Source organism: Sus scrofa, chromosome 6 (assembly GCF_000003025.6).
Source record: "Sus scrofa isolate TJ Tabasco breed Duroc chromosome 6, Sscrofa11.1, whole genome shotgun sequence".
Lineage (NCBI taxonomy): Eukaryota > Metazoa > Chordata > Mammalia > Artiodactyla > Suidae > Sus > Sus scrofa.
The window spans coordinates 52889953-52912428 of NC_010448.4; the positions used below are offsets into that span (position 1 = coordinate 52889953).

At 54.8% G+C, this 22476-nt stretch overlaps 1 protein-coding gene across 1 annotated transcript in view; it reads right to left on the minus strand.

Annotated features, from left to right (window-relative positions):
* The window catches only part of ZC3H4 (zinc finger CCCH-type containing 4), a 43772-nt gene continuing 26287 nt past the window's right edge, over nucleotides 4992–22476 (minus strand). Inside the window, 6 exon segments of the mRNA XM_005664626.3 lie at nucleotides 4992–8110; nucleotides 8113–8889; nucleotides 10114–10365; nucleotides 13134–13465; nucleotides 13687–14051; nucleotides 21767–21876. Coding sequence (XP_005664683.3) covers nucleotides 7374–8110; nucleotides 8113–8889; nucleotides 10114–10365; nucleotides 13134–13465; nucleotides 13687–14051; nucleotides 21767–21876 — 2573 coding nt within the window. The 3' untranslated portion in view covers nucleotides 4992–7373.

Sequence of the window (22476 nt, forward strand, 5' to 3'; positions counted from 1 at the left end):
TAAGGATCTGGCAGTGCCATGAGCTGTGGTGTAGATCACAGATGCAGCTCAGATCTGGCATTGCCGTGGCTGTGGTGTAGGCCCTCGGCTACAGCTCTGGTTTGACTACTAGCCTGGGACCCTCCATATGCCGCGGATGCAGCCCTAAAAAGCCAAAAAAAAAAAAAAAAAAAAAAAGCAGGTTTCCTTTTGGGGTGATGGAAATATTTTGGAACTAGAAAGAGCTGGTGGTTGCACAACACTGTGAATGTACTAAGTGCTACTGAATTGCTCATTTTAAGGTCATTAATTTTAGGAGTTCCCTGGTGGCTCAGTGGGTTAAGGATTTGGCATTGTCACTGCTGTGGTGAGGGTTCTATCCCTGGCCTGGGAACTTCTGCATGCCATGGGTGCGGCCAAAAAAAAAAAGTTAATTTTATGTATCAGGAATTTCACAATTAAACACATTAATATTAAATACATGAGGAATATATATATTAAAGTGTCAGGAAATATTCACTGTGCTCGGAGTGTAATAGGGTATGACCAGTTTGGATGACAGTTTATTTATATATTTTATAAATAAGTATGTATACATTTGCGGCTGCACCTATGGCATGCAAAAATTCTTGGGCCAGGGATTGAACACACGCCACAGCAGTGACCTGAACCAGTGCTCTGACACCACCAGATCCTTAACCGTTAGGGTGCCAGGCAACTCATAGAAGCTTCTTATAAAACTCAACCTTCACCTGCCCTATGACCTTGCCATCTCACTCCTAGGTGTTTACCCAAGAGAGATGAACATCTTGTGTTCGCCCAGAGACTGGTACGAGAGTGTTTGCTGCAGATTTATTTATAACAGCTCCGAAGGAGAAATGGACAAATGTCCCTTAGCAGGTGAATGAGCAACTGTGGTCCACTGTCCAATGATGCACAAGAGTGCTATGAAAGCAACGAGCTGCTGATACAGACACCAATCCGGATGCTGCCATCCAGAAGTGCAGAAGTTATCTAAGAAGAAATCAGAGGAGTTCCTGCTGTGGTGCAATGGGTTAAGGATCCTGCATTGCCACAACTGTGCATAGATTGCAGCTCAGATTCTACCCCTTGTTCGGGAACTTCCATGTGCCTCAAGTGTGGCTGAAAATGAAAAAAAAAAATCAGAAGAGCGGCTGCCCCTGGGAGGGTGAGTGCAAGGATTGACCAGAAGGAGCATGAGGGAACTTTGTTCTCTAGATTGGTAGGGGTTTGGGGTATTCAGATGGATGTGATTCTCAAAACTCCACAGTGCACATGCAAGATGTGTGCATTTCATGATATGGAAAATTCCACCTTAAAAAAAAGAATGTACATAAATATTGACGTCTGATTAATGATAAACATACTGCAGGATTTAGGGTATTCTAATGTCTGAAGCTTATTTTGAAATGTATCCGAAGTTATGATGGATGGGTGCGTGGAGGGATGGAGAGATGGCTAAATGTATGGCAAAGCGAGTACAGTCAGTACTCACAGGGTCTGGGCGGTGGGGCAGGGCAGACACCTGAGGAACGCCTAGCATTCCTCGCTGGTCCCAACCTCCCAGTGGGAGGCTCTTAGCATCGCTCTTGGCCCCACTCACCAGCCGAATCTGTCCTGTCTGGTCTCCATTTCTTCCTCCAATAGTAACGCTCCTCAGGGCTCCACGTGTCTCCTGCGTGACGCTGTCCATTCCTGCAGCTTTGATGATCAGGGGCCACAGCCTGCAGCCCAGAGCTCCAGGTCCAAAGCTGCCCTCAGCCCCTTCCCAGCCCACCTTCCCCTCCCACGTGCCATCTCAGGGAAGGAACTGCCCTCCCCTGGGACTGCCTCAGACATCCTGTCCTGACCCCTCACCTCTGTCACCTGCCACATCTGACCTGGTCACAACCCCTCTCTGCTCTACGCTGTAAGTCTCAAGCCCACCTGATCCTTTTGCTTTGTTAGGCTCCCTACTTGCTGCCCCCTCAATCCATCTCCAACAGATGGAAGGTTCTGGACTCCAGCCATTACTTGAATACAAGCTCTTCCCTGCCCATATCTGTGTGTAACACAGCCTTCAAGGGTCCCCAGGACCCGCCAACCTCCCAAGCCCCAGGCGCCACCTTCCTTCCCCTCGCAGACCTCACCCCAGCCAGCGGTTCATCCCTGCTGGAGCCTGGTGCCAGCCAGTGGATCTGAAGCAGAGTGGGGCACAACCCAGATACGTGAATGATGGCTGTACCACAGCTGGAGCTTCCAACTCCTGCGCGTTCTCCCCCTGCACTAGCCCTGCGGGTGTTTGCCGGCTCACCTTCCAAGCGGCCATAGGCTTGCCCCAGGATGCTGCATATTTGACTAGTCTAAGAACAAGACATTGGACCTCTGCACCACTCTGGCCATGGACCAACACAGGGAGAAGGGCACACAATCTAATCCTGCCAATGAGACTGAAAGGAAGTCTGCCCAGGGACGTCGGGGACGCGTTTCCTTGCTCATAAAGAGATACGTGGGGAGAGTTTCTTTCCTGTGTCTGCACTTGGCTGTGTGAGAAGGCGAAGGCTGGAAGACATCCTGGCCTTGCAATCACGACTGGCAGTGTGGAAAGATGGGCTGAACCTGGGCGAACTTGGAGTTCACCGACTTTACCACCCTTGGACCTGCCCTACCAACATTCTTACCTGAAATGATGGACTCCTGCAGCTGAACTGGAGTTTTGAGTTAATAGGTGACATCATCCTTGCTCAGTGTAGATAAATGAGAAGAAATTCAGAGATTGAACCCCGAATTTTTTTTTCCTTTTGCCATTTCTTGGGCTGCTCCCACGGCATATGGAGCTTCCCAGGCTAGGAGTTGAATCAGAGCTGTAGCCGCCGGCCTACGCCAGAGCCACAGCAACGTGGGATTCGAGCCACGTCTGTGACTTAAACCACAGCTCACGGCAATGCCGGATCCTTAACCCACTGAGCAAGGCCAGGGATCGAACCCACAACCTCATGGTTCCTAGTCAGATTCGTTAACCACTGCGCCACGATGGGAACACCTGAACCCCGAATTTTTGAGAGACCTAGAGCTTACCTGCTTAAACCAACAACTAGGATAAGGGCCACGAGAATACTTCCTTGAGAAATATTGAGGATGCCAATTAAAGGACGGGATGGGGAGTTCCCGTCATGACTCCGTGGAAACGAATCTGAATAGCATCCATGAAGACACAGGTTCAATCCCTGGCCTCGCTCAGTGGGTTAAGGATCTGGCGTTGCCATGAGCTATTATGTAGGTTGCAGACGCGGCTTGGATCTGGTGTCGCTGTCGCTGTGGTATCGGCCAGCAGCTACAGCTCCAATTCGATCTCTAGCCTGGAAAACTCCATAGATCGTGGACATGGCCCTAAAAAGCAAAAAAAAAAAAGACATGTCAAAGGTGTCTGTTTTAATCCCAGAAACTGTGAATGTGTAATTTACATGGCAAAAAGGACTCTGCAGAAGTGACGAAGATCTGAGACATATAGTAGGTGACCCAAGCTAATCACATGGGTTTTAAAAGCAGAGAAACTAGGAGTTCCCTCGTGGCTCGTAGGGTTAAGAATCAATGTCGTCACTGCTGTGACTTGGCTCGCTGCTGTGGTGCAGGTTCAATTCCTGGCTCATAACTTCCATGTACCCCGGGCTTGGCCAAAAAACTAAACCAAACAGAGAAGTTTTCCCAGCTGTGGTCAGGGAGAGACGTGACAATGGAAGAAGGGGTCACAGACATGCGACATCTTTGGCTTTGTAGCCAGAAGAGGGTCACAGCCCAAGGAAGGTGGGTGGCTTCTAGAAGGAAAAATGAGTTCCTGTCATGGCTCAGCAGTAATGAATCCGACTAGTATCCATGAGAACTTGGGTTCGCTCCCCGGCTTTACTCACTGGGTTAAGAATCTGGCATTGACGTGAGCTGTGGTGTGGGTCGCAAGTGTAGCTCAGATCCTGCGTTGCTGTGGCTGTGACGTAGGCTGACTCGACCCCTAGCCTGGGGGACTTCCATATGCCACATGTGTGGTCCTAAAAAAAAAAAAATTAAAAAAAGAAGCTGGAAAAAGCCCGTAAATAGAGTCTGTTCTTCCAGAAGGGGTGCAGACCTCATCCGACTTTAGCCGAGTGAGACTCATGCCACATGTCTCACTCCCAGAACTGTAAGGCAACAAGTCTGCATTTTAAACCACCAGGTTTATAAAATTTACATGGCAGCCATGGAAAACCATTAGAGGCCCGCTGACACCCAGAAACTGGAGTAAGTTCAAAGAAGGCATAGCCGCTCTCTAGGCCACGCACATCCTGTCCCTTCCCAGCCTGAGTGTGGCTTCCTCAGAGGAGACTCCTGATTACAAGCAGTTAGTGTCTGTGACCATCTGCGCTGCTGTCACAAAATTGCAGCGTCCTGGAGGCTGCCGTCGAGGGCCAGCAGCTCCAACGGTCTCATGAAGAGCCTCTTCCTGGTTCCCAGACGCCCGTCCTCTTGCCACATCCTCACGTGGTGGAAGGGGCCAGGGTACTCTGGGGGCTCCCTTTCGCCCTTTCGTAAAGGTACTGACCCCACTCATGAGGCTCCGTCCCCCTGCCCCAATCGCCTCTCCAAGGCCCCACTTCTAAATGCCGTCACATTGGGCGACTCGGTTTCGACATGACGAATTTTGAGATGACAAACATTGTCAGTGGCAGTTAGGGCTCCCACTTCTGGAAGCCAGTCCGGTTGTCCCGAGCCTATCACTGACCTCTGCCGTCACCCGGGTGCATGTCACACCATGTCCGTATGGGTCCCCCAGAGCTGCGGCTCAGGAGGCGTGGGATGCCGTCCCCAATTGCTAAGGAGAGCCGAGGCTGTCCGGAGGCACCATCCCCAAGGTGTCATCGTGACGGTCATCCTGGGACTGGCCACTGAGAACAGACTGGGTTTCAAGGCTGCACATCACCCCCTTGTCATCTCGGGAGCCAGGGACGTAGGAGCAGCACGGAGAGACAAGACCCGCAGGCTTTTTAAAATAACTGCATCCTTTAATGGCAGTAATACAATTATTGGATTAAGAGACCACAGGAGAAAGGGCAGGTGACGGTTCTGGAAGACAGATCTGGAGTACAAAAGGGGGCGGAATAGAGTCATGCGACAATCATTGTAAAAATACAGTACGTTATATACATATTTGCACCATCAACTTTCAACTCTGAAATAGTATTTACACTTTTGTTACAATCCTGGTTAGAGAACAATTTTTCTTTAAAAGCTCGGCCTGATGGCAAATGAAAATTTCGGGTGAATTCATAGTCCCATGAGGTTCTTAGGCTGAATGTTCCGAGAGGAGAGTTCCAGCTTCTATTTCATCCACAGATTTTTTAAAAAGGTATTTAATTTTGCTTTTACAAAAGAAAATTTTCAAAGGAGGGAAAAAAACCCAACCACGGCCACACTGTGTATTCTTTCTTATTTTACAAACATCAAGGGCTGCAGCCCTCTGCTTCAAGGCCAACTCTAGTGGCTGAAGAAAAATCTCACTAATGATTGTTTAAAAAACAAAACAAAACAAAAAGACACAAAGACAAACCAAACCAACCTGATCATGGCACACTGACCCCGACGAAGGGGCTGCGTCTCCTGTGCTCACTTCTGGCCCCAAACTCAACCACCATTTCTCTCCTGGGGGAGGGGGGTTGGTATAGGAGCCCCGTTTACCTCCCACCCCAAGGAGGTAGGAAGGGGGCCCCTTTGGCTGGGACACCAGGTTTCCTCATTATCAGCGAGGAAGAGTTAGGGACCTTAGGTGAGACGGCTGAGGCGGTGGGATGAGAAGGGAAGGGGCAGGAGACAGTCGGCATGTACTGACATGCAGGCGGGAAGGACCCTGGCCACCCAGCCTCGGCCAGTTCCTCTCGGGCCCGTCCCTTCAGGCCATGTTCGTAGTGTGGACCTCCTCTGGACAGGACAGGCCCGGCCAGGGTCTTAGGGGCGGTGGGGGCACTCGGGGCAGGCATCTCTGCTCCCTTCCTGGCTCAGCCGGATGGGAAGAGCAGGACACAGGCTTTGGGCTCCTTGCCCCCACCCTCAGTGGGTTCCCAGTCCCTCTCCTGGAGAGGGCCATGCAGCCCCTTCCTTGCCCTGGCTCGTCTCTCACCCTTTCCTCAGGCCCCTGTCCCCAAAGTATCCACAAATCCAACACTGTACATGCTTCTGAACTCATGCACCTGTCAGCTTGGAAGAAAACCAAACGCACCAAAAACCACAGGCCCTAAAGATATGGTGCAAGGAGGTGTGAAGAAAGCGGAGGGAGCAGAAACACTTTGCCTAGAACCACCAAGGGTTCCCTGTCGGAAGCCTGGTGGAGTGGCCACGCCACGGATCCTTGAGCTGTCCCCAGAGGGGCTGGCACACTGGGCACTCTGGCTTCTGAGGCCCAGGGCAGACCCCAGCAGGAGGGGAGAAAGGCATGGCCGTGACACGACAGGACAGGATGAGGGCTAATACTGACGGAGAACACGTGGTCTGCGGAGGCGGCCTCCTGGAGGCAGCTCTTGGGGGACGTCGCCCCACACCAGCCCTGCCGACTCCAGGTCCATCTCTTACCCTGGAATCTTCTGACACAAGCTGGACAGCGCGGGTTTAGGGATGCACTCTGGACGGAGGATGGCAGGAAGGCCCATGTGAATCCGGACGAGACAGCAGTGGGAAGGGACTGTGTCTCTCCCAGCCCAGGCAGCTTCTGAGGGTTTGCTCATTCTTTCTTGATACTTTTTCACTTCCACTGGCCCCTGAAGCGGGTCATCATTGCCAGCACACTGCAGAGGAGATGGGGTTCTAGAAGCGCCTGGACCTGCTTCCACGCTGGTCCTGCCCACTGTCGTGGCTCCGTCTCTTCTTATTCACGCAACACAGGGTGAGCAGTGTTTACTGCCTTCTTGATGTCTGCTGTTCCTTTTGTCCTGGGGGCATGGGGGCTAGGGGAGAAGGAAGAGGGGCCAGGCTTTGCCCAGAAAACCCACCGGACCCCCAGCCACCAGACCGCGGCCCCAGCCTTTAAGGAGTCCCTGAAAATCAGGCCCGGCCAGGCCAGGAGGAGTGCCAGTTGGGGCTGAGGCCCGGGGACTCGCGACTGTTCACACGTACACGTAGGTTTTCTCACCGGGAGCCTAGGAGCCCCGCAGCGCTGACCAGAAGTGAAGATGGTTATGTACAATTTATATGTTTCAAAGAAAGTACTACCAAAAAAAAAAAAAAAAAAAAAAAAAAAAAAGGCAAGGGGAAAAAAAAATAGAAAAAAAAGAAAGAATACCCCCCCCTCCCCCAAGCCCCCAACTCTGGCTGCTGCCCTTAAATATTGCCCTGGGAAGGGTAGGGTGCGGGGAGCACTCGACTCTGGCTTAATACTACTGGCAAAAGGGGGAGGCAGTGGGGTCAAAGCCTTTAAAAACATCTTTCAGGGACCCAGCGTCCTGCTCACCCTCTCGGGCTGGGCTGTTGCCGGCAAAGGGGCTTCCGGAGCCCGTCTTGGGTGCCTGTTTCACCGTCCCGAAGAGCGTGGGCACGGGCAGGTTGTGCACACCAGGCTGGGGGGAGGCGCCCTCTGGTGGCGGGGTGCCTGAGGCAGCGGCGGCAGGGGTGGCCTTGGGCCGGGGCCGGTTGTAACTGTTGTATCTGTCCGTGGCTGCGGCCGCGCCCCCATCTGCCCCGGGCTTCCCTGATTCGGGCTGTTCCAGAGCGGACTTGCGGACAAATGGAGGCTCCTTGGCCTTGGTGGCGGCACTCTTGCCGTTGCCCTCGGGACCCTTGGGCTGGGTGCCCGTGTCGGCAGCAGGCTCTGTGGCTTTGCCACCAGCATTGGGAGTCCTGGGGTCATAGAGGCTGATGCCACTCAGCACGCTGCTCTGCCCGCTCCCGCTGCCCTGGCCCAGGCCGCCTGCTGCCAGCACTCGGGGGTCATAGGGGGCAGTGGCTGGTGGGGAGGACTCCCCGCTGGGGCTGGCGGATGGAGAGACTTCAGTGGAGCCAGGCTTGGCGGCCCGCGAGGAGGTGGCAGAGTCTGCTGGTTTCTGCAGCCGAGGGTCGGTGGGTGTCTTTCGCACTCGGGGGTCACTGGGCTTGTCACCGGGACCAGGGGCTGCGAGGGGCCGGTGGCATTGACAGTCTTTAGGATGCGAGAGAGGAGCTCGAAGTCAGGCAGGTTGGAGCCGGATGCGCTGGGATCTGTGGAGGTGCCTGGGCGCTGCCGGGGGTTGGGGGGGCCCGAGGTGGTGGTGGTGCGGTGCAGCCTGGGATCCAGGGCAGGCATGGACTGCAGGGCTACGGGCACGGGGGGCACCGCATCCTGCTTGGGGATGGGCAGGGGGATCAGGTCCTCAGGGTTCCAGAGCACGGTGCGGGCGAAGCTCGGCTTGCTCAAAGTCACATCTTTCTTGATGTGGCTGAACTGCTGCAGCTGCGATCGCGGGTCCCGCAGCGGGTGCCCAGGGAGAGGATCCAGGGGAATGTTCACAGCCTTCTCCCGAAGGGCCCGCTCCCCTTCCTCCTCCTCTGCAGGGGGTGGCCCAGACCCCTTGGAGCCACTGGGGCCCACGGGACTGGAATGAAGGCCGCCTTCGGGCTTGGGGGTGGGCAGGGAGCGAGCCAGTCGAGGGTCTGAAGGTCCCGTGTCACCTGGGCCTGACCCACCGGAAGCCTCAGCATGACGGCTGAGTCTGGGGTCCCGGCTGAGGCGGGGGTCAGCCAGCCGGCCTCCCGTGGGGTGGCCCTTCTGGAGGCGGGGGTCCCCCAGCCCACTGCTGCTCAGCTCCCCGCCGGAAGCCTGGGGTCGGCTGGATGTCTGCTGCCTCAAGGTCTTCAGGATGGAGGTGACACTGCTCCCACCCTCATCCTCGTCGCTTGAATACCAGTTTCCAGGGTCACCTGAGAAAAAGCAGAAAGGCGCAAGGAGAGGGTGAGTGGCCACCGTGTCTGCCACCAGGCTTCCTGGACCCCATGGCGGCCTGCTCCTCTACCTCTTACCTCTCACAATCTCAGGTTCTCCTCTCTTAAAACACCTCCCTCCCCTCCAAAGGATGCCACCAAGAGCCAGGGCGCTCAGGCAGGCCAAGAACGGAGCCCGGCAGGCCGCTGGCTAAGGCTTATGGACTTTTCTCCATGTGCCAGCACCATTCTAAGTGATTTGTCTTATTTGTCACAATCACCCAGGATGTAGTATTATTAGCAAGCCCATTTGACAGATGAGAAAACAGAGGCAAGGACAGTGCCATGAGATTGGGCAGGGGGCGGGGGCCGAGCCAGGACTGAGCTCAGACTCTGAGCCCAGGACTCTGCTGTCACCTCCTCACCTCCCGGGCAGATCCAGGCCCCTACGTGGCAGGCCCAGCTCGGAGGGCCTGTGAGCTGACTCGGCTCTCAGTGTGCCTGGGGCTTACCAGCACTTGCTTCCCAGGCCCCTCGCACATTACAGAGACCCAGGGAAGGGCAGTCACCAGCAGCTAAAAGGCGGGGCCGGGTGGGCAGACTCAGAAACCGGCCCGAATCCAATGGTCTAGGCAGGTGCAACCGGAGGCGCCGGGGATTTGTGTGTGTGTGGCGGGGGGTGGCTGTCCCCTGTTCTCACTGTCCCATTTGCCCCTGGGCTCCTGTCAGGTAGGGCCACCCATGGCCTCTGGCTTCAGGTTCTAGAGACCATTTGTCTGCCCCATGTCACCCTGGGGTGGATGCCATCAGGTCCCTGGCAACTGCCTGTGACTATGTATATTGCTACTGGCTTAGGTCAATGACAAGTCTCAGCTGCTGGCTTCCCACGGACATGGTCTGGGCAAAGGGGGACTGAGCGTCTCCCTACAGCCTCCTCGGTGAGGGTGCGGGGTAAATCTGTCATCTGCTGTCTCCTCCAGGCACCAGCCCCCCTCCCTCCTCGATGGGGTCAGGGTCTCTCCCGAACCCCACACACAGAGGGCTGCCCCAACTTCTACTTTTCTCAGGGACATGCAGCAGCCCTGGCAGCTTCACGGCCCTGGGCAGGGGGCCCTCCCTGGCCACAGGCTCCTTTCCGGCACGTTCCCCACCTCTCCCCTGCACGGCGGCCCGGGGGGCCTGCGCCCACTGGGGAAAGCCCCTGCCCCTGGGGAGGACACATGCCTTCCTCATTCTCCCGGTCCTGCTTGCTGCTCTCAGCCAGCCTCCTCGCTCTCTCCTCCTCCTCCTGCTGCTTCTGCTGGATCCTCAGGTACAGGGCCCTCTGGGCCGAGGGCAGGAAGTCGGGGACACCGGCGCCCGGCTTCGGCCGGCCTGGGGGCCCTCCCTCAGAGAAGCTGTCAGGCTCCAGAGGGTGCTCGGGGAAGAGGTGCTCCCCAGGCTCCCCCGGCAGCTCTTCGTAGTGCCCGTAGTCCTCTGTGGCAGGGAAGAACCGAGGGTTCACGTCGGGAAGGGCCGCACAGCGCCAACTCCGACCCACCCTTGCCCTTCACTGGAAACCGCCCCCGATGGCGATGGGTGGGAGCGAGCAGCCCCCCCAGCCCTTCCTGCCCCCCCCATGGGGCCCGCGGAAGCCCAACAGCGGGAGACGGAGCAGCCAGTGGGGAGTCCCCACCTAGGATGCAGCCACTGACAATGGGGTGCACAGTGTGGCTTAGTGACATGGGCAAATGCTCATGAAGTGAAAACAGGACGGAACGTCATACAAATGTTTATCAATTGCAAAGAAAAGGCTTTGAAAAGACAGACAGAAGACAGCCCCTCTGGAATGAGACTGGGAGAGGGGCTGAGAGATCTTTCACTTTAGGGGCCCCTGAACCCCACACACGTTTATGAGCATGGTGTTGCAGAAGGGGATGGGGTGGGGTGCTGCTCCCACAGAGCATCTAGGAAGCACAAGACTGAAGGGTCTGCCTCCACTGCTGAAGGGCAGGCAGCCACCTCCTCGACAAATTCTACCCAAGTCGGAGCCAGGGACGGGGGAAGAGCACAGGGGGGTGCAGGACGACGCACGCGGAGACCGAGTGTGTGTGTATCGGGGACAAAGCCTAGTTGGCACCGCCCCACAGAAGGTTCTGCAATGAACCCAGGAAGAGAATCTTTATCTTAAACTTTCAGGATTCAAATGATTAAATCTGTAAATACTTCACACACAAAGCACTTGAAGCAAAAAGTGAAAGGTCACTTTTTTCTAGCCCATGAACTTCGTAACACATCAAGCTGATGGGTGAGCCGCTCTGTGTCACACCCTGGCTGGGTACATGGCTTAAACCACAGTCCCACCCATCATCCCTGCTTGGAATTTAAGAGTGAATTACTTGATGGTCCTGCAATTCTGAATGTACTAAAAGCTACTGCACAGCATTGAGAGAGGAGATTTCATGACGCGGACATCAGAATGAGTTACTCCAGGAGTTCCCGTCGTGGCGCAGTGGTTAACAATCCGACTAGGAACCATGAGGTTGCGGGTTCGGTCCCTGCCCTTGCTCAGTGGGTTAACCATCCGGCGTTGCCGTGAGCTGTGGTGTAGGTTGCAGACGCGGCTCGGATCCCGCGTTGCTGTGGCTCTGGCGTAGGCCGGTGGCTACAGCTCCGATTGGACCCCTAGCCTGGGAACCTCCATATGCCGCGGGAGCGGCCCAAGAAATAGCAACAACAACAACAACAAAAAGACAAAAGACAAAAAAGAATGAGTTACTCCAGAGACAGCAGCCATCACCGGCTTGGGAGACTTGGATTTCTCCCCGCAGACCCTCTCCAGGCCCGTGTCACTACACACACTGTTTATGAGGGGAGAAGACGGGGGCAGACACAGCCTCTCCAGGTCGCCTGCTCTTCCCGCTTGAGAACATGCCCCTGCCCTCTCCTCCTCAGGACTTTGAACCGTATCCTTTGCCCCCACCGACCCCAGCCTGGTCGGCTCCCTGGCCCTCCCTCCACGGTTCCGCATGGCTGTCAAACAGGTACCTCACGCTTGATATGGCCGAAGCAGAAGTGCTGCCCCCCCATCCCCCAGCAGGATTTCTGGCAACGGGGCTGGCGAGCACGCCCGTCGAGGGACTCCACCCCAGCCGCCTCGTCACATGGACCCTACAGCGCCACCTCCAAACCTAGCCCTGCTACTCCCTGGAGGCGCCCAGCCGCCGCCCACCTCACCTCTGCCCAGGATGACTCATGGGCAGCCCACGAGGCTCCCGGACTCCACCCTGGACCCTACCAACACCCGTCGCCCTGCCGCCCCTCCACCGAGTCCCCCTGGTCATGGCCTGCAGTCCTGTGTTCTGGGACCTCGCCCCCACCTCCCTCTGCTTTTCTCAAACAGGACGCCTGGCTGGGGCCTCCCTACCTGCGGGAGCTGCTACCTCTGCCATGCCCGGGAGCTCCTTCCCCCTTCACGCCCAACTCGCATTCCCTCTTCTGCCAGGCCTCTGCTGACTGGGGCGCCCCCGAACACAACACAGCCCGCTGCAGCTGCCTCCACCCTGTCACCTCCCCCTGCGGCCCAGCTCGCCTCTAGTGATGACTCGCGCTGCAATGAGCCTATGTGCTTATGCACACGTCTCCTGCCTGCTTCTCCCGCTAAAATGCAGTTAAGGCAGAGGCCACGTGCTCTGCTTGCTCCAACCCCAGGCCTGGAAGCACACCTGGCCCTTGGCAGCAAGGACGCATCTCATCCTTTGGAAGGCTCCGACTGATGTGGCACTGTCACCTAACCAGCCCACGGTCAGACACCTAACTTGTCACCAACACATGTTCTTGTTTTAGCAAGAAAGGAAGGAAAGGAGGAAGGAAGATGGTCAGTGGTGGGGACAGAACAGCAGAGTCGCAAGGCAGCTCCAAGCCCAGAACCATCTGGAAGGAGGCCGCTTTGGCTGAGGGCACCTCAGCCTTGTACTCGATCCTATTGCATACCGCCCCGCTAACTCCCCAGGCTCCCGTTCACGCAGATCAAGCTGGACTTATAAAAAATTAAATAAATTACAGCAATGATAAGCATAACACTCCTTTTGGATTCAACATAGTGACACATGTCACTGAAAACGCTCAACCACTCACAGGACAGAGATGGAGTTGGATTCATGTTTTCCAAGACTCAGACCAAAGAAGAAAAACCAGATCTTCCTGACTACATTCCACTGTGCCAACCCAGCAGCCCCAGCTGGCCCCACCCAAGCCCTGCATACCTGTGTCCCCAATGAGGCCTGGCTCCATTTCCATGCCCTCCTGCTGCTGGTAGAAGTTTTCATAGAAGTTCTGGGCTGGCGGGATGGGGGGCATCATTCCAGAATGTGGGGAGTCTCCAGGACCATAGGGCATCATCGGGGGGCCTCCAGGTCCCATGGGTGGGCCCGGGTTCATGCCTGGGCCCATTGGCATGTCGGGGTGCATGTCGGGGTGCATGTCAGGGTGCATGTCCGGGTGCATGTCAGGGTGCATCGGGCCCCCCATCGGCCCTGGGGGTCCCATGTTGGGCCCAGGGCCCATTGGCCCTGGGGGTCCTCCGGGTCCAGGGAATCTAGAAGGAGAAAATGGTATTGTGAAAGGGGCTGCAGAGGAAGGGTGGCGGCCACAGTCCTGAGGAGACCCAGAGGCCTCCTCATGGTTGAGCAACAAGCAGCTCCAACTTGGGCCTTGGAGCTTTGGAGAGAGGCAGGAGGCTGGCTCGGCCAGGCTAATGGCGACAGGCCCCGGCACAGAGGAGCCTGGCTGAGCCCAGAACAGCCCCAGGGCACTCACCTCACACCCAGCTTCTCGGCCAGCTGTCCTGTGGGCCGCACTACAATCTCAAACAAGGAGGGGATCTTCTTGTTGTACATGTCCTGCTGCTGCTGCAGCTGCTGTGGGGACAGCGGCTCATGCACCGGCATGGGCATCTGAGGGGGCCCAGGGGGTGGAGGCGGGGGTGGGGGCGGGGGCGGGGGGCCACCCTGCAGGGGCCTGCCATTTGGAGAGGTGGGGGCCGGCGGGCCGGGCGGGCGGGGCGGGGTGGGCAGGAGGCCCACGCCAGGGGGTGGTTTGGGCAGGGGGTTGATGCCCTGCTTCTTCAGTTCCTCGACTTCCTTCTCATCCTCGGCGCCTGCTTCCGCGTCATCGGCCAGCATCTGCGGGTGAGAAGGAGGAAAGGCGGCGAGGCTCAGGACTGGAGGGTCAGGTTAGAGCACACTCACACCTGCCTGAGGGCTGAACTTCCTGAGGAAAACTCGCCAATACCCTGAGGCCATCACAGCCTAAGGCCGATGACCTCTGAGCCTCTTTGGTTCAGAAATCAGGGACCCACACTACTGCATGCACACTCGGTGACCAGCTGACAGGAGAGCCGTTCTTGTTTTGCAGCAAAGTACACGTACTGTAACATGCACCACGGCACCATTTTCACGTGTACAATCCAACAAAATGATGTGCATTCACGATGCTGGGCAACCACAACCTCTACCTGGTTCTAGAACTTCTCTATCCCCGCAAATAAGACTCCTACCACTCAGCAGTCACTCCCCATCCCCCCGCACCCCCGGCCCCCGCAACCCCTAATCCACTCCCTGTCTCCAAGGATTTGTCTTATTCCGGACAGTTCATACAAACAAAACCCTATAATGTGCAATCTTTTGTGACTAGTTTCTTTTGTGTGTGTGCTTTTTTAAAAAAGTCGTTAATTTTTTAAATATTTAATTAAGTTATATTTTTAGGGCTGCACCCACAGCATACGGAGGTTTCCAAGCTAGGGGTCAAATCAAAGCTGTAACTGCCGGTCTGCAGTTCACAGCAATGCCAGATCTTTAACCCACCGAGCAAGGCCAGGGATAGAACCCGCATCCTCACGGATACTAGTCAGATTTGTTTCGCTGAGCCGTGACAGGAAAGCCTAAATTTAAAAAAAAAATTTATTTATTTTTGGTTGTTGTTTGTTTCTGTCACTGGCTTCCTTCACTTAGTGTGGTGTTTTCAAGACGCATCCATGTTGTAGTTGTGTCACTTATTTTATCTATTTCAAGACTAATAGTCCTTTCCTGTTTGGATTTTAAGCGTCTCTCACCGCACCTGCAATGAAACCTCAATCGCTTAGGAGGGCTTCACAGGGCAGCAGGGCTGGACATCTGGGGAGGACTTCGTGGCACCCTGGAAGGTTCATTTCCTTCTACGGTACACGGACTCCTCTACCCTAGGCATCCAGCCCAGTTTCGGTTCTGCGGACAGCTAAGCTCTTTCCAGCGCGAGGCCCTGGCCTGGCCCAGGCCTCTCCCTGGGCGTTTATTTTTCCCTCCATTCCTCACGTGTGGCTCTGTGTCCCCTACATGTCGGGGTCTCTTACTAAAGGCCAACTCCGCGTGACTGTCCTGGTCTCCTGTCTTCACTACCGGGACACCCACAGCTCCCTTGAAAATAATGCCCAGGCTTTGTAAGATTTTATATTTAGTTGTACCTTTGTTTACTCCTGGCCCAATGATACCAACCCCAGGAGAGCAGGACCTTCAGCGCCCACTGTAAGGCCTGATACAGGGAGATGGACAAACTCAAAGTCTTACCAGTCAGGATGCTGTGCCGAAGTTACCACCACAGGTGTACCTACTTTTCTTGGAAGGCCAGCTTGCAATAGTGGCCTTCAGCTAGTGCCCAGGAACCTGGATGTTCAAGAGGCCCCCCGCATTCCCTGTGTCTCGAATGTTTGTACACACAATGTGCTTTGTGCAGAACATCACTTTTCCTTCTGGGAGTCTGGGGTTGCATATGTGCCAGGCAGAGGCTGCCCTCAATAAAGCCCTGGGCACTGAGTTTCTAGCGCATGCCCATGATGCAACATCCCACACATGCTGTCACAACCCGAGGAGTTAAGCCTGTCCCTACAACTCCATGAGCCCGAGTGCTCTTGGAAGCTGGTGCCTGGTTTCTCCAGTCTTCGCCCTGAGCCTTTCCCTTGGCTCGTTCTGCTCTGTGTGCTTTCATTAGGATAAATGCTTAGCCATGAGTAGGACTACATGCTTGGCCCTGGGAGTCGCCCCAGCAAACTGGCCAATCTGGGCCTGCATCACCTTGGAGACCCTGGCACAGATGGCTTAGTGGATCCTAACATGGGGTCCAGAGACGGCCCATCCCTGGCCCCTCAGCCTCAGCGCTGCTCAAGAACTCCTTGTGCTCCTCCACTGAGCATGGTGGGGACTGTGGGTGGTGGAAGCAGGCATCCCTGGCCAGTGTCAGGCATTTCCTGGCTTTTTTCTCTCCTTACCACTAGCAACGGTATATGGGCCCATGGAAGCAGGGTCCAAGAAGAATTTGGCTTCAAGGGAGATGGAAAACGTGGACTGATCAGTGGAAAATATTTGTCCCTTAAAGCCCTGCTACTCAAGGGTGGTCTGGTTGTAGACCAGGAGCACAGGGGGACCTGACGAACCAGGACTGCATTTTAACACGTGTCCACTGCAGTTTGGAAAACACCGCCGGAGACGAGCTGTGCTGGGAGAGCCCAGTACCTCACAGTGTCTTAGCACCGCTCTCGCTGGGGGTATGGGGCCCAGGGGCCCTGACTGCTCCACTGCCCCCCGTCCCACCTGCTTCCCTCCCTCTGGCCAGCTGGCCCCTTTCAGTTCCTCAACTGTGCCCGCAGCCGTTGCTCACACCGTGTCTCCTGCCAAGCACGTGTCTCTGTCATTCTTCCGGTTAGCACAGTGTCACCTCCTCACCCAGCCTCCCCTCCTATCAGCCTGTTAGAGTGTCTCTGGGCTCCCTGCCCATTCTCTCTGCTGCCCCGATTCCGGTATGCCATCAGTATCTATCTGATGATTGCATCCTATCTCCTCACCAGTGTCCCCCCACCCAATGCCCAGGACAGCACTTGCCACAGACTAGGTATGGCCACACATTTGTTAAATAAACGAGCAAGAAAAACAAGCAGATGCATCTCCCTCGCACTCCCTGGACGCTAGAGGATGGGCGCAGCAGGGCCGGGGGCGCGGGGGTGTAATAAAGGAGGTGGGGCTGACTGCCACCGTGGCTGCTGGTCTTCCTCCCCAGCTCCCTGGCCCGGAGGGCCTGTCCACCCTCTGGCCTTTGGCTGCTGCCCACTCTTGCTGGGCTACTCCACAATCTCAGCTACAGGTGCCATCTCCATCTGGCCACACCCCAGTCCCCATGCCACTAGCTTGGCTCTGTGAAGGATGGACCTGCCACCACCTGACCGCTGACCCAAGATCAGGGCGTTATCCCCGACTCCTCCCTTCACATATTCCACACCCAAACCCTGCCCTGGAGCTGGGGCCCAGCCCTCCTAGTGGCTACCTGCCCGGCCCAGACCTACCCTCCACCCCAGACCTACCCTCCACCCCAGACCCCCTCCCAGCCTCCCGTGCGGTCTCCCCAGCCTTCTCTGCACACAAGCACAGTAACCTGCGGTTGCAGAGGTGGCCGTGCCCGGCACTGCTAGGTCCTTTCAATGGCAACTCAGTGCCCTCAGGTGCAGGCAAAACCTATCAAGGTTACACCTCATTAAACAGGAGCAAACTTGACCACAACTTCCTCTCCACCCGCAGAGGGGGTGCCATGGTCCAGCCATGAAATGCAGCACGCTCTCATCACCCTAAGACAAGAGCTGCCGGTGGCGAGCACCCAGCACTTCCCTAGGCTACTCAGCAGGCGGGAACACCCAGTTTATGGCCCTTTTGCCGGGGACAGAGCTGCGGTGATCCTGCCACTGCCATCCTGGCATGGAGCACAGGGCTCAGCATACAGGGGCACGTAATGCACTCTAAAACCAAAGGACCTGAAGCTCTGGCCCACAGGACAGCCTCTGAGAGGGTACTGCCGATCCCCAGCAAGGCTAAGGCCCATTCTCCCACACGTTCGCCTCCTGGGGTCTGGTCTACACCTGGCACTTCAGCTTCTCCAATGTGCCCTGCCACGGGGACTCCCACTCCAGCACCCAGCCTCCCTTATCCCTTGCGCAGACCACACAACATCTCAACCAGGACTCCAGCCTGGGGACTCAGCTAGCTCCCTGCACTCATCTCTTTACCCACCTGCCCGCCCTGGGCCGAGGGTGCTGCCTTGAAGGCATGGGCTGAACTGCATCAGAGCCCAGGACGGTGATGCATAAAACACATAAGAAAAAATGACCACCCTCTGACTGCAACCCCCAAAAGCTGAACCCAATCCACTCAGGCCGTCTTGCACGATGCTGTGGAGGGACACAGCCGTCCCTAGAGTCCTGTGCGTCCCTTCTTAGGTCTCTCTGCAGCAAGGAGGTGTGCTCCCGAGCCTGTCACTCCAGACAACAGGGCCTGGCTGGGTCCCACAACCTCCCCCACCAGGACTGATTCTGAATGATTCCAGGGTTTCCCAAAGTCCAATTTTCCTTTTCCTCTTAATGGAAAGGGACTGCTGCACCTGCATGTACACAGATGTGTGGGCCAAATAAATTAGTTCATGTCAGTTTGCTAAAAATGCTAAGCTTCTGCGGCCACGTGGAAACCATGCAAATGTTCTTCAACTGGTGACTAAATCGCCGAACTGAGATCATCTACACAATGAAGACTGCCCAGGACAGACAGAAACCACCGCCAGCAACTGCGAGAACGTGGATGAATTTCAAATCCATTACGCAGTGACGAAGCCAGATTCCAAGGGCTACAGAAACTACACACAAGTTTAGAAACTATGGACGATACACATCTACTTCTGCTGCGTTCTTGAAAAGGCAAACTATAAGGGCAGGTAGCAGATCAGGGTTGGAGATGGGAGAAATGCTGACTCTGAAAGGGAGTTTGGGGAGTGGATTTCCTCTATAGATTGTGAGGTGGCTACATGATTTTCTGTGTTTGTCAAAATTCATAGAACAGGATGGTACACAAACATACACACACACCATACCCAAGTATACATATGGCATATGGAAGTTCCCGGGCTAAGGGTTGAATTGGAGCTGCAGCTGCCAGCCTACACCACGGCCACAGCAACACTGGATCTAAGCTGCATCTGTGACCCACACCACAGCTCACGGCAACATTAGATCCTTAACTCACTGAGCAAGGCCTGGGATCCAACCCACATCCTCATGGACACTATGTCAGGTTCTGAACCTGCCGAGTCACAATGTGAACTCCAGGAAGGTGATGCATTTGGACAGACAGAAACGTCACTGAGAAGCTGGAAAAGAAGGCTGAGGAAAAGGGAGAAAGCATACAGATGTTTTGAGAGAGGGTAGCTAAGGCCCAGTCCTAAGTGGCAACATGGCTTGGACCCAAGGGCTGACCAGGAGCCTCGTGCCCTGGCCTGGCTGACCATGCTGCAACCATCCAGGGAGAGGAAAATGGCTGACCCCATGCCTTCATCGGGGTTAATCTGGGCCTGCTGTAAAAGTTTAAGTTTTACTCTCTGACCAGAAGTTCAACTCTGGGAATAGTTTTTGTAGGTTCAATACTCATTTTTTTTTTTTTTTTTTTTTGTCTTTTTGCTATTTCTTTGGGCCGCTTCCGCGGCATATGGAGGTTCCCAGGCTAGGGGTTTAATCGGAGCTGTAGCCACCGGCCTACGCCAGGGCCACAGCAACACAGGATCTGAGCCGCGTCTGCAACCTACACCACAGCTCACGGCAACGCCAGATCGTTAACCCACTGAGCAAGGGCAGGGACCGAACCCGCAACCTCATGGTTCCTAGTCGGATTCGTTAACCACTGCGCCACGACGGGAACTCCTCAATACTCATTTTTATTATTATTATTTTTTTACTTCTTAGGGCTGCACCTGCAGCATATGGAAGTTTCCAGGCTATAGGTTGAATCGGAGCTGTAGCTGCTGGCACAGCTCATGGCAACACTGGATCCTTAACCCACTGAGTGAGGCCAGGGATGGAACCCCAGTCCTCATGGATACTAGTCAGGTTTGTTATTGCTGAGCTATGACAGGAACTCCCTGTTTTTCTTTCTTTTTTCTTTTTTTTTTTTTGTCTTTTTGCTGTTTCTTGGGCCACTCCTGAGGCACATGGAGGTTCCCAGGCTAGGAGTCAAATTGGAGCTGTAGCCGCTGGCTTACACCAGAGCCACAGCAAAGCGGGATCTAAGCCGCGTGTGCGACCTACACCACAACTCATGGCAACGCCGAATCCCTTAATCCATTGAGCAAGGCCAGGGATGGAAGCCGCAAACTCATGGTTCCTAGTCGGATTCGTTAACCACTGCACCACAAGGGGAACTCCTCTTTGCCGTGAGCTGTGGTGTAGGTCACAGATGCGGCTCTGATCCGGCGTTGCTGCGAGCTGTGGTGTAGGCCAGCGGCTGCAGCTCCGATTAGACCCTAGCCTGGAAACCTCCATATGCCACGGGAGTGGCTCAAGGAAAAAGCAAAAAGACAAAATAAAATAAAATAAAATAAAATGTGGCTATCAGAAAATTTAAATTTAAATTTGTGGCTCTGATCTAGAGTGCAAACTCTGACTCTCCAGCAGGGGGCAGTCCTCAGTCAGGCTGTCTTGTTCTTCAAGTGAGAAATGAAGCTGCCATTACTCTTCCCACTACTTACCCTGCAAGTGACTCACAAACTCTAGACAGCTACTGGTTACAAAACCCTGTTCTTAGAATAATAGGCCAAAAGGCCAGGCAAAGATGAGAACTTTCTCCACAAATGCGGTCCTGATGAGGTGTGGACATTCTTTTGCTTTGCTTTGCATGGCCTCACCTCAAGCCCTCAGGCAGCCCCTGCCCACATTTGGACAGCTGAGTCACGGATGGGTGGGTCCTTGAAGCTGGCTGAGGCACTGACTCTTTCCATTGTCAAAAAAGAGCCAACCTCCTCAAACTTTCTGGGAACCAGATGAATGGAAAGAAAGCCTTCCACTGAAAAGACATGTGCTCTTGCAACCATCCACCCTGGGATGGGTGTCAGGAAACCAAGGACAGGAACCTGAGGCCCCAAAGTCCTTGGCCTGACTCCTTTGGGAAAATAAAAGGTATGAGGGTGAGTTTCTTCTTTTTTTCTTTTTGTCTTTTTCTAGGGCTGCACCCGCGGCATGTGGAGGTTCCCAGGCTAGGAGTCTAATCGGAGCTGTAGCCACAGGCCTACGCCACAGCCACAGCAACACGGGATCCGAGCTGAGTCTGACCTACACCACAGCTCACAGCAACACTGGATCCTTAACCCACTGAGCGAGGCCAGGGTTCGAACCCGCAACTTCATGGTTCCTAGTCGGATTTGTTAACCACTGAGCCACGAAAGGAACTCCAAGGGTGAGTTTCAAGTGCCACCTGGCTGGTAAGGATGCCCTGACACCTCACTGGAGGAAGTCTCCCCACCCTGAGAGCGTCCAACTGCCCTGTACTTTGTCTGCTACATAAAAGAACCCTTAAGAATTGCAAACTTTATACCCTTCTATCAAAACAGAACCCATCCCTGGAATTCCCTAGTGGCCCAGTGGGTCAAAGACCTGGTGTTGTCACTGCTATGGCTCAGGTCACTGCCATGGCAAAGGTTGATCTCTGGCCTGGGAGCTTCTGTGTGCCGTGGGTGTGGCCAAAAAAACCCAAACCCAAACAATCAAACAAAAGAACCCATCCCAGGTCTCTGCTCCTCTTTGTGCACCATGGGGCTCTCTCTACAGGACAGCTAAGAAATCACGACTGTGTCTGGAGACACATCAGGCAACACCCTCTTAGGTAGCTGCCCTCAGTGAAAAGTGCCCTGGCCAGAGATATGATACACATGCGCCCACCTCAGTTTTCTCTGCAGAGACTACCGGCTTCGTGTCCTCAACATGGCCCAGCCCAGAGGCCAGAGAGGCAGGGGTAGTGCCGCATTAACGGAAGGCGCAGCGCCTGGCTCCTGTCAGCCCGGGCCTTACCTTATCCAAGAGCTCTCTCGTCTCCTCAGTCAGAGGGTCGTGTGAGAACATGCAGTCGTCACCGTTGATGCAGTTCCCAGTGGTGTGATACAACTTACAGGGAAAATCACGTTCATGGCAAGTTAAGGCAAATGCTTCATCTCATGAAACCCACCCAACTGAGGACAGAATCCAAGTCTCTTTTAGAGATGAGGAAACAGAAGCCCAGAGAGGGGAAATGACTGGCTCAGGGTTGCACTGCAGGTTGGCAGCTGACCCAAGAGGAGACCCTGGGTCTGGAGAGCTTCCCACCCCACCACTTAGGCCTTGAGGCTGTACCCTCAGATAGTCATTCCACAGAAATAGGGGAAATTTTCAATGATTTGCCCAAGGTTATGTAACCATTTGGAAAAGTCTCAGAAAAACAGCAGGTAATGATATAGGCCAGTACACTTGACCACTGGACAATATGGGGGTCAGAGATGCCAACCCTCTGTGTAGTCAAAAATCCAAGTACAACTTATAATCCGTCCTCTGTATCCTTGGCTCTGCATCTGTGGATGCAACGAACCACAAACTGTGTAGTCCTGCAGTGTTTACTACTGAAAAAAATTCCATATCTAAGCGGATCTGCACCGTTCACATCTATATTGTCCAAGGGCCGGATGTGTATGTAAAGAGAAAGCATAACCTGTGGGCCTGAGTTTGCTCATCTGCAGAATGGGAACAGC